The 12,561-nt window shown below is 39.6% G+C and overlaps 1 protein-coding gene across 1 annotated transcript in view; it reads left to right on the top strand.

Moving 5' to 3' along the window:
• Positions 1 to 3,995, top strand: part of PLPPR4 (phospholipid phosphatase related 4) — a gene marked incomplete at its 3' end in the record, with an annotated part of 34,477 nt that extends 30,482 nt beyond the window's left edge. The window contains exons 6-7 of the mRNA XM_082003303.1: positions 489 to 662; positions 2,658 to 3,995. Of these exons, the coding sequence (XP_081859429.1) occupies positions 489 to 662; positions 2,658 to 3,995 (1,512 nt within the window). The remainder of the gene's footprint in view (positions 1 to 488; positions 663 to 2,657) is intronic.
• Between the last annotated feature and the right edge of the window lie 8,566 nt (positions 3,996 to 12,561).

Below are 12,561 nucleotides of genomic sequence, written 5' to 3'. Positions count from 1 at the left end.
AAAATTTGGAATAATACTGATGAACTACCTCCCTTTAATTTTTGTGACCTCCCTGACATCATGGCCCCTAGCTGAGAAATGGTTTCCTAAAGCATCTGGTGGTAGCTTTTGTTAGAACAGTCTATTGCTTTCTTCTGGCATGACATCTGGCTTCTGTATTTCAGAAGTGGTAGCTCCTTAGTCACATTTACAGAACATTTAAGCTCTGACTGTGAACAGTATTTAGGCATAAAATCCTTAGCCTAATTGATGTCAATAAGCAACATTGCCTATGTTTTTGGAAACCCATTCCTTGTGATTTCAGATCTTCCTACAGTAAGTGAGCAAATTTTAACAGGACTGTAAAATAAAATTAAACTGATTACTTGCAATGTTACTGTGTAGTAGTGATCTATTTGTGAAAGAAACACTGAGTGCGAGAAACTAATATCCTCTTAGGTAAATTTAAGTTTCTTCAACTGCTTGTTCATTTCTTTCTTTTTTTCAAGATGTACTTCAATTCTACGCTAACAGACTCCTCAAAACTTCTGAAACCACTCTTGGTCTTTGCTTTTATCATCTGTGGAATTATATGTGGTCTGACTCGCATCACCCAGTATAAGAGTCATCCAGTTGATGTTTACTGTGGCTTTCTCATAGGAGGAGGAATTGCTCTCTATTTGGTAAATATAATTTTCATGTAGTTAAGTTTTAGTAAATAGAACTGATAAGGCTGTAATAAGAGTACTGAACACCTTTCATCATGGTCACATGCCATAATTAAAAATATAGTCAAAATGTGTTGAAGATCATGATTTTAGGGGTAATGACTTTAAAAATAAACAGGAAAAAGCAAGTATTTCAGTTTAAAGTGCCATAGCAGTGCACAGTGGTATATAATCATCTGGCATTGTATACAGAAACAGCTCTAACATTATGTACTTCATTAATCCTTAAAGATTCTTATCTTTTCTACTCCACACTTACAAGCATTATGCATGAAAAATATTGGATTAATTGATATTTGTTGCCAGCCTGAGTTTACATTGCCAATGTTAGCTTTATGATCTCAAAAAAATGGTTGAATTAATATGCAGCAACTCAGTTGGGTAAATAGCAGAACCTGCAAGAAATCAAAGGCAATATTACACCCTTGTGATTCTTTGGAGCTCTTGGGGAAATTATGCAGGAGAAGTAGGATGTCCAAGCCAGGTTATTCCTATGCTGTTCCTCTCTACTGGGTTGAAACAGATGGAGCAACTTGGAAGGGTCCTGTAAGGGAGCATGTAGGATAGGCCTCTTCGTACCTCTCAGCAGAAGGCTCATCAACCTTTTGCTTACTGCTCTCAGTATGCCTCCACCATGACTGTTGCTGCTCTAGCTGTTCTGCACAGAGCCAACCCAGGTGCCTGTGAGCCATCAGGAACTTCTACTGACAAAATTTTTGCTCCAGCGTGGGCAGGTGTACAGAAGAGTCTTAACAGCCAGAGGGATGTTTTTGACTCCCAAGAAGTCAATGATGAATTTTAGTATAATACTAAAACAAGTTCATATCCTATCCCCCTTTCTTCTGTGATAAGATAATCTAAGGTACGTGCAGATGGTCTACAAAGGTGACCAGGGGAAAAACGGTTTTCACAGTGGCAGAAGAAACAGCAACCAGGGTAGACAGTAGAAACCCCATGAGCTACTAAAGTCAGTTTCTGTGATTGCACTATGAGCAGAAAGGCACTCTGTTGGGAATATTATTTCAAATGATTAAGCTGTTGTAGAGTCTCATAAATGGAGCTGTTGTTCCCATGTTTGAAATCCACAAACAAGTATGCTCTTTGTTAGGTCATCTCCATATACGGTTGCATGACAACATACATCAGAGAGTACATTGTCATGGATATCCAGTAGTCAGTAAATCTGCCCTGAAAACTATACAGTAATCAGAGGAAGGGGAAATAATGTAAAGCTACAAATAACTCTGAAAGAAGTGTAAAGAACGAGTAACCTAAGTGATTAAGTCAGGCATTTGACCCTTTCATGGGATATTGTCTCTCAGTGGAGTCTTTTTAAATGACAGCACTTTACAGTGACTCTGCTAAATAAGAAAATGTTTTATAACTAAATCTTGTTACAGTTCTGCACAGCTTGCAAAGCAATTGATTTACAGTTGATAAATTGTTCTGTCATGTAGATATTGTATTATGTGGTTATTATGCAGTAGAAAGGGCAGAATCACAGAGCAGAGAAGAACTCAAGCTGTAACAAGATTCAGTCAATCAGAGCAGACAGTAGTGTAGCTGTAAAATAGCTTTGCCTAGAAGACTGCAAACATTTGTTTTGTTATTTTCATAACAAAACATTCTTTCTTTAGTTGTATCTGTTACTTTATAAAATGAAGAAAACTGAAGGAGGCTAAATCTTTTCCTCAACTATTTATTACCATGGACTATGTACCCTAGTTATCCTACTGAGACTACTTCATACATATTTAGATGTACCAGATTGAAGACAGAATTTGGAACAAGGATATACTGGTGAGGAAAGGAAAGTAAGCATACCCTCTAGGTTAAGCTGGACTAATTCTATATATTCTCAGTATTTATTTAAAGGCAGTATATAATTAAAATACCTTAAAATGTTTCCTTTTTCTGTAACTGATTGTTGATGCTTCTGTTCAATATCAGGGCCTGTATGCTGTGGGGAACTTCTTGCCAAGTGACGAGAATGTGTTTCACCCAAATTTTCACAGAGAACCTCTAAGGTCTTTGACAGACCTCAGTCAAGATGCCAACAGAATTCTGCCAGGTAAAAATGGTAGCAGCAGTGATGGCATTGTCTCTCATCGTACAGAAAGTATCCTGAATAGAAACCACAGAGATTCAGGGTCTCTGACCAATCTCAAGAGAGCAAATGCTGATGTAGAAATAATAACACCACGAAGCCCAATGGGAAAAGAAAATATGGTTACTTTCAGTAACACTTTGCCAAGAGTCAACACACCATCCTTGGAAGATCCAGCAAGACGAAATGCAACAATACACGCATCAATGGATTCTGCCCGTTCCAAACAGCTGCTTTCCCAGTGGAAGAACAAGAATGAAAGTCGAAAGTTGTCACTGCAAGTCATAGAGACTGAATCTGGCCAGTCACCTCCAAGGGCTATTGAAATGAGGTCAAGCTCAGAACCCTCCAGAGTGGGTGTAAATGGTGATCATCATGGCCCAGCTAGCCAATACCTGAAAATTCAACCTGGCAGTGTACCAGGTTGTAACAACTCAGGTCTTTCTGGCGGGCCAAGGGTCTCTATTCAGTCACGTCCTGGCTCCTCTCAGCTAGTGCACATTCCTGAAGAGACTCAAGAGAACGTGAACACATCACCTAAAAGTAGTTCAGCTAGAGCTAAATGGCTGAAAGCTGCTGAGAAGAGTGTTGCATGTAGAAGCAATAGCCAGCCAAGAATCATGCAAGTAATAGCCATGTCTAAGCAGCAAGGAGTGCTTCAGGGCAGTCCAAAGAGTTCAGAGGGAAGCACAGTAACCTGTACAGGAGCCATCAGATATAAAACCTTGACAGACCATGAGCCAAGTACAATTGTCAGAGTTGAGGCCCATCCAGAAAATAACAGACCTGTAATTCAGATGCCATCAGAAGGTGAAGGAAGTGGGTCATGGAAATGGAAAGGTCCTGAAAAAGTCACCCTTCGTCAGACATATGAGCTAAATGATCTTAACAGAGACTCTGAGAGCTGTGACTCCTTAAAAGACAGTTTTGGGTCAGGTGACAGGAAAAGGAGTAACATAGATAACAGCGAGCATCACCATCATGGAATCACTACAATAAGAGTCACACCGGTCGAGGGAAGTGAGATTGGCTCAGAGACTCTGTCCATTTCTTCTAGCCGGGACTCAACACTTCGAAGAAAAGGTAACATCATTTTAATCCCTGAGAGAGGGAGCAGTCCAGAGAACACCAGAAACATCTTCTATAAAGGCACATCCCCCACACGAGCATACAAGGAATGAGAGGAGACATATCAGCTGGTCCGTACCACCACAAAGTAAACACATCTTGACACAGGTTCTTCTCTCTTTGTTTTGAGCTGATATTTACCTTTGATGTGCCAACTTACTGACCAGCAGCCCAACTGCTGTTGAACGCTGCTGATGTACAATGTGCATGAGCCTGTGGAAAGCATGTGGTGGGGGGAAAAGCACAATGCCAGAACCTAAAAAATGTGAAACATTTTCATGCAACTTGCTTCTTCAGACTCAAAATGTTTATCTGAGGGTGATGATGTCAATCAAAACAAGGGTCTTGAACACAGACACTTTATCTCCTGAATGTGCCAACTTTTTATTTTATTTATATTTGTGTCCAAAATCAACTGAATTTTTCACAGCAAAGGCTGTATCAGTGGTATATATTCACCTTTGCAGAATTTGCACCAAATCTTTAATACAGGATGGTGCTGATGATAACTTTACATGTTTTGAAAAATTGCTTACTTAGTAGACTCTACAAACACATGACATATTGATGTGCAGTTACTTTAAAAGTAATATTGCTAATACTATGATGATGCTGGCTGCATTCATTTAGTGTAGGAAATATTTACAGCTTTGTTATAGTAGATCTGTCACATTCAAAGATTGCAAAGGTTTTGTGTAGTTCTTTAAGATGTATACTGCAACAAAAAAATGTGTGGGTGACATTCCATTAGAATGGAATAACTATCTATTTTGAATAGTTTTGCTGCTACTGCTCAACTTTTGTTTAAGAACAGGTGCTACTAATGAAGAGGCTGCTTCTTAGTGGGCTAACTTGTAGAATTGTTTTAAATTATTATTTTTAAGGGGTCTTTTAAACTACTATAAGTAATTCAGATTTTACATTTTTAAACCTCTTATTCTGTCCTTCAGAAACCCTTCCACTTTTCTATTAGTTTTTAACCATATAATGCAGGACACCAATAGTCACAAGATATGCAAATGTGAAAGGTGAGCCATGAGTAAATAAAAATAAACATCTACTTTCCTGGCCAGCTTCCAAACAGACAGTAATTAATACTATAGCTCAGTCTTAGAAGCAGTCATTCACCCCACTTGCTTAGTATGCCACAAGAACAATCACAAGTTTCACCCCAATCACCATCATTTAAGGGATTTATGCTTCGCTTTAAAAATGGAATGCCTTGGTATTGCAGAATCATGCAATAAGTGTTGCATTGTGCCACTACTATTCACCTCCCTTGAGATACTCTCCAGAGCCTTCCTAAGCATTCTATTTTTTCCCACCACTGCCACTTAAGAATATGGAGGGTGTCTGCACCTGAGAGAACACGGGTTATTTTAGTAAATTGAGCTTCAAATACAATAAAAGAACTTGCCTGCCAAAAATCTCCATTGCCAAAAATTGTTGAAAGGATAAGCTCTGAAAGGAATAAACATAGCATGTCCTGGGCGTGCTAGAAGAAATGCCTCATTACATTTGGCTCTTGACTTAAGTAACTTAAACCATGAAGGAAGCCAGGGACAAGTGCTCACCCCGTGCAGCTCCTCATTCTCTCCTAGATTATTTCCACCTGAAAGAGAACTACTATCAGACACCTCCCAGCTCCTCTGCTAGAAGGGGGAGGGGATGGCTTAGCAGTCCCCTCACTGAATAGGTAGTAGCAGATCAGGTCTGTTCTCTGGCTTCTTGGGAGTAGTGCTGTGCTCTACGTCCTCTTCTGATTTAGGGTATCAGAGAACCAGATACATACTACATAGTCAGAAACTGTCTACAGACCTTACCCCACAGAACTCTGAGGAAGAGCCCACCCTTACCTTCAGCCAAGTAGGAGGTAGAATTATCTTCCCATCCCGAGAAGATAAATAGCACAACACACACAGACCAAAAAAACCCAACAAACCCACCACAACAAAACCAACCAAACAAAAAACCACAAAAAAACTCAAAACCAAAACAAAATCCCAATGCCAATCCTACACAATTTCAGAAGTATGAGGATGGTGTTTGCTAATCTGTATAGAACAAGGGGTTCAGAGTCAATGGAAAGCTTTATATACCTTCCCAGTTATACAGGTGCTCCAGGCTTAGCTGAGAGCTGTCAGCCCACCCTGTCCAGCAATGCTTCCCTCACCTGCCCATCACCCAGTGCTGTGGAAGAGTGTTGGTGCTTAAGGAAATGACCACACTTTTCCTGCTAGTAACAGAAGATGACCCCATCATACATTTGATGATCGGGAGGAAGTATTCTGCAGGTTACGTGTAAGCAGCTAACCAGCAGGGTTGCAGCATATTGTGTGTTAAAGGCACAGTATGTTGAAGACACACTTTAAGGCACATTAGCTGGGAAAAATAATCATAGATGCCGGGGGGAAAAAAAAAAGAAAAAAAAAAAAAGAGTAATTTTTTTAGAAATATGTTCTCAGACTGTAGTATTTACAAGTCAGGATTTGTTTTTTCTTTTTAAAAGGATGAATCTTTAGTCCTTGGTATTTAGTATCAGATTTTGTACAAGGTTCCTAGGAATTACAAACACTTAGATTGTCATGAACAAAACCCTTTGGATTTAGTTTAGTCTAGGTACATGATAAAGCAGGTAGGATTAGCTTTAAAGGAATGGGTAAGACACAATCACTGTTGGCCTATCAGTGCAAGGAAATAAGATGCAATTGTTTGTTAGTTTGTAAGTGCAGGGGAAAAGAACGTAAGTAGATGAACCTGGAAATAATGGAAAATTGAAATGGAGAACAATGGCAATAAAGCAAAGATTAGAAAATGTTCCCTCTAGCAATTTAGCTGTTTTGGAAACAGCAGGATTCCTGGTGGGAGCGTTTGTTCTTTATTCCTTGGTTTTAGTCAGAGATATATTGGCATATATGTTGCTTTTATTACTCTAAAACTTGCTGCACTATTTCAAGTGCAGTGTGGTATTTTTCCTAAGGTTTCCTATTTCTTAACAAAAGATTTTAAAGCTCTTGTGTAATCATTGAAATTGTGTTCTTTACATAAATATTGATATATTCTTTTTTACTCAAAGTGCCAAAGGCTACTGTTTTTAATAATGGCTTATCAAATTATATTACGTTAGAGAGCAGAAATTTAATAATATATACATTGGAACTCAGACCTCTGCATGTATATTTGATAAGGAGCCTTTTGTAAAATTACTTTGTTTACATTCCACTGATACCTTAATTTAAAATTAATCAAATAAATTGACAGGTGACATCTTAGTGTTCTGATATTCTTACTTGCTAACAGGCACGAAATTTCTTTGTTAGGCTGTGCTTTACTGAGAAAAGAAGATAATCAAAAATAAAATATGTTTTTAAATGAGAATTCTCTATATAAAGTATTGTGTTTAATAAAATGTTATGCAATGTTTTCAAATGGAAAAGAATTTGTAAATCGCTATAAATGTATTTTGTTAAATAAGTACGGATCAATGCTACTGTGTGAGTTTATTGTGCTAACATCATGAAAATAAAGATAAAATTCCTCATTGATGTTCAGTCATCTCTGTGGTGAAGTAGTCTCATTCCCCCGCAAATTATTTTTCAATATTAACTATCTCATGACACATAAAAGTGGTCATCAGTGGGAAACCTCAAAACCTTGCATAGTTGTAAGAAGTTATGAGGAACAGTGTCCAAACAAGCTTGTCTCTATCCAAAAACCGTTTTACAAAAAAAGAAAGCAAGTGAATCGGGAACTCTAGAGCTATGTGGGCATACGTCTGCTAGATCCTTCTGCAGGACCAGCTGCATTGCTAAGCCCCTGATGCCTCTGAACGACCTTGCTAGTGTTTGGTAATGCTGCTGGACATGGTGAGGCCCACCTTGGATTTGTGAATGAGAACAGGGCAGATGTCAGGAGCAAACCTGCGAGAAAGGGCTCTCCCCAGGGGAAGAAGTTAGGATGCGTGAAATCATCAGGTGACATACACCTTTTGCTGGCAACAGTGAAAAACGTTACGTGTAGCAGCACACTGTCAAAAACACTATCTTACCTAGAAGCCATACAAGGTATGTAACAGCAAACACTGTCTCCAAGCCTGTCTTGAAACACCCTGAAACAGGGCAACAGCAGGGCCCTAAGTTGATGGAAGACACTGCTGTACGTGAGGCACATATGGACATTGACAATGGCATGATAAGGACGACAGGGGCTTGCAGGCCCACTGCGATACATGGCAGCAAAGCAAACTGACTCTCAGCAGCTTTCCCACATGTGCCTGAGCCTTTGTGCAGGCTGCCACTTTGTACTTGCATATCCTTCTAGCAGGGGGCCTGCCTCAGCTGGGGTGGTGGAGGGACTGGGCAGCTGATGGCACTGCTGGCTCCAGCCAGGCACCACACTGCTGAGTGGTAGAACAATGTCAAACGTGTACCGTGCTCCCAGTGAGCACGTGCTGGGGTTGACTGGTGTCACCCCAAGTGGTGGTGCAGATCTGGGGCACTTGGCAATCCCTGTCCCAGGACTTTCATGACAATTTAAGACAAGGGCCCTCAGGCAAAAGAGAATCAGAAAACAGCATGTTGTCTCTCAAAGGGAAGCGTACATACAGTTTTGATACTGTTCCTCTGTGGTGACTGAAGGAGCTCTCTCTGCTTGTGACTGGGGCTGGAAAATGCCCTGACCCCACTGCATGAGTAACCAGTTGCAGGGAAGGCCTCTACTCTGGCCCGCAGCAGATGCTGGTGTGCTGTCTGCCGCAGCAGCAGACTGCCTTGAATGAGGCTGTGTGAAACATGAGGGCTGGAGACCAAGGTTATGGTCTCCCACCTTCTAGGACACGTATTGGTAGCCTGGGAAAACTACAGGCAGCAATGGCCCAAGTATGGCTCAGAGAGACCCTGGGAAAGAGTGCAAGAGAGTAGAACAGATCCTGCTAGGATATGACTGCCCAAAGCTGACAATACAAATCTGAGGAGTTCTCCTTTGTGAATGGCCCTTTCCACGGACTACAATGGGGCCTAGACAATTGGTTCAAACATTTTTAAAGGCATATTTTAACCATCTAAACTTAGGCTAAAAATGAAGTCCCCCTCTGAAGGATACGTTTGATGTAGAGGTTATATTATAAAACTTGATCTAAGATGAGCAATTACCTCTACTGACAAACCTTGTCTTATTCTCTTGTACCATTCTGGCTACAGCGACACCGTCACTAAATTAAGAGAGCTCACAGTGATTCAGATTGATGACTGTGTCTAATCATGCAAAGGAGTTTTTAAAGGTATGAGTGATTAAACTGAAACTTAAATCTATTTTGTGCTGGATTTTAAAAGAGCTTCAGAGGTTTTGATATAAGAAGCCACGTAAGACAAGATTGTACCATAATCAATTTGGTATAGATTTATGAAGACCTTTTATATGACAGATCAGTGCACAGCTAATTTGGCAGGAACATTTTAAATGCATTACAACCATGGTTCATAAAATTGTGAATAAAATCTCTTCACAAACCTTATAGCACAGAACATATCAGGCACTGGAAAAAAACAACAAATGTCTCCATACTGCACATTCAAAACGCAAGGGAACTCCAGCTGCATACACGTGCATATACACGCACACATAACACAAGTTAATGTGTTCAAGTCAGGCTTTAGAAAGAGAAAGCTAAACAGATAATTTAAATCCAGGAACAAATTGTGGCAAGGCTACAAATACTCTCTCTAAAATTTTTCTGCTTCGCCTGCAGTAATCTCTTCAGGCATTCCAAATATGCATGAAGACACCATTTGGTTATACCTCCCATAAAAGAAATCTGTTCCTTTGGTGCTTTGTCGTAAAGGATAATAGGAAATGCACATTCCATGGCTTTACGAGCATAGCTCTCCTAAAAAAAAAAGAGCTAAGATGAGAAGTCATCCAGAACTCACGCAAGTCTGCTCAGACGTAGAAAGCACCTCATATGTTTGAGGAAAAAAGAAAAGAAAAAAAAACAACTTTCTTTTTTTCTTTTTCCCCCAGAAAATCTCCTTACCTTCAAAGGCCGACTGTCATTCAGCTTTTTTGAACTGTATTACTTTTACAGTGATGCTCAGAGAGAAATGAGAGTCATGGGAAATTGTGGATCTGTCAAGTCTCTGCAGCTACTAAATGATGCATAAGGGAAAGCTCTGCTCTCTCACCAAATCATTCAGAGGAGACTGGAGCATATCCGGGTGTAATGTGATCAACAGAATTTGATTCTTTTCCTGTTTCTGTTCCTGCTTCAAACTGAGCTTGTTGATTACAATGTCTGTTCCTACATTGTACTGGGGCCAGAAACATAGCTCTGCTAAGAGAGTAACATCATACAATTGGGAGCAATAGCTTTCCTCATTTTTACCTGTGACATATATGACAATGTAACCAATGCTTTGCAAACAGCCACATGAATTTTTCCTAAAACTAGCTATAACGTTTTTTCAATTAGTACAGCCTATGTTTATCAAAGTCTTCAGTATGCAGTCTTTTGGTGTTCTTTCATATACATATTCATGTGATGTTCATTGCCCGAGCTACATAATCTGCCCTGAGGGACAGTTACCCTGGAACTTCTTAGCTTTAGACCAGAAGAGGTATGGATACTCAGCAGAGTGCCAGCTGTACACTTTTTTTTTACCAGAGCATCACCTGGGGCTAAAATCTGTTCCCAGGCCCAAAAGAAATATTAGCTAAAACCTCTGCATGGTATCAGTTGCAGTCTCCTCTGGTACTTATCTTTCTGTATAGTCTGTGACAATTACTTCCACTCTTATCAGAGAGTTTTCACAGAAGTGATTCCAGCAACCTGTATCACCCAACACTGAGAGTGTACCAGCCTTGCTGGGGAACAGTTGTAGGCTTTGGCCACTTCTAGGTTTTAGTTTCCTGAGAACTACCATGAGTCTGATGCCAAATAAATGCCTTCGTTTACTACCAGAGACAATGAGGTTTCCACCTTTTAATAATGAACAGAAAAAAGGAACAGAAGCATGTTGTTTAAATGATCAGGACAGCTAAGATTTTACATATCACGGAATCACTAAGGTTGAAAAAGACCTTTAAGATCATCAAGTCCAACCATCAATACAACACCACCATGCCCACTAAACCATGTCCTGAACTGCCACGTCTACATGGTTTTTTAATACTTCCAGCGATGGTGACACCACCACCTCCCTGGGCAGCCTGTTCCAATTTTTGACCACTCTCAGTTAAGAAATTTTTCCTAGTAACTAGTCTAAAATCACATTCTGCTTGGTAATACAAAACACAAGTGCTTTGAGTTCTGTATGCCTACCAGACTGCAGACTTGTCTAATCTGCTAAACCAAGGCAGACCACTGGAAGAGGTTTCTTAAACTGCTTTCATTTTTTATGAGATTTATGAGAGTCCTCCTTTTACTGACCTTTTTTATCATGCAAGTAGAAGAATGCAGATACAAATTAGCAAAAAAGTATCTTACACCTTATCCAAGGAAAGAAAATGAGTCAGAAAAAAGTTCAAGGTGCTTCCCAAAACAGAAGATTAAGCAGCACTTAAAGCACAAAATCATAATTTTTAAATTTGTACATGATATTTATCAAGAGAGTAGGCAGATAATTAGTACAATCAGTGCTTTCTTAATCCCTCTTCAATTATTCATGAAATAATTTAAGATGGGGTCACTGTAAAACACTTAATTTCCTTCATAGATAAGATACAAAATATGTCTAGTTTACAAAGCCCCCCCAAGCTCTTGCAATTGGGAGGGGGTAGGGGAGGAACCAAAGGAATTTATGAGAGCATTTTTTAATCTGTGAAGTGATACAGAAGCTAGATGAATACTTTATGAGAGTCAAGATTAAAAATTTGGAAAACTACAACAAAGAAGAGGAGTAGGGAATTCAACACTGGACATGGACCTAACACAACTAAAATACTTCAGAACTCACGAGAGGAGCATATTGCCAGGCCAAGCTCACAGAGCAGATTTTTAGCAAGGATGGTGAGTCGGGCAGTAGCAGTTGTGTGCCACTAAGCAGTGTTAGACTGTATAAACGGTCTGTTGCTATGAAGAAAAAACTGACAAGAGACATGGCAAGAGATCTGCTGCCATAGAAACAAATGTAGCTGCTAGATATACTGCGTCATTGCTACATGAAGGATAAACCATGGGTCAGCAGTATACCACGAACTGCATCTTACTTGCTTTGTTCAATCAGAATTTAAAATCTGAAACAGATACATGATGACCAAATATTACATGTAATATGACACAGCTGCACAGCCTTGGCATACTTTCTAACAAGGACTTAGTAACTAGTGGAAAACTGCAGATGAAAAACTCTAAAAAATTATGGATTAAATATAATTCAGAAGCTTTAATTTGATGTCCAGAATGCTTTGCATCTTCAGAAGAATGAAAAGAGCTACAGTGTTTGATCCTTCATTTCTTATCCAGGCAATAGCCCTATAGCAGTTAACAGGGTGCTTTACTTGTGCAGTTTTTGTACCTATTTCCCACAGAATGAAGTTCAGATTCCAGATTTCTAATGCAAGACCATCTCTTCTGTTCCAGTTGATGGATCTGTACATAAGGAATCCAACTGCCAGAATCATACA

This window comes from Phaethon aethereus (assembly GCF_964289735.1).
Source record: "Phaethon aethereus genome assembly, chromosome: 8".
NCBI lineage: Eukaryota > Metazoa > Chordata > Aves > Phaethontiformes > Phaethontidae > Phaethon > Phaethon aethereus.
Note: the sequence above shows the minus strand (reverse complement) of the source record. Positions and strands in the feature narration are given on the sequence as shown.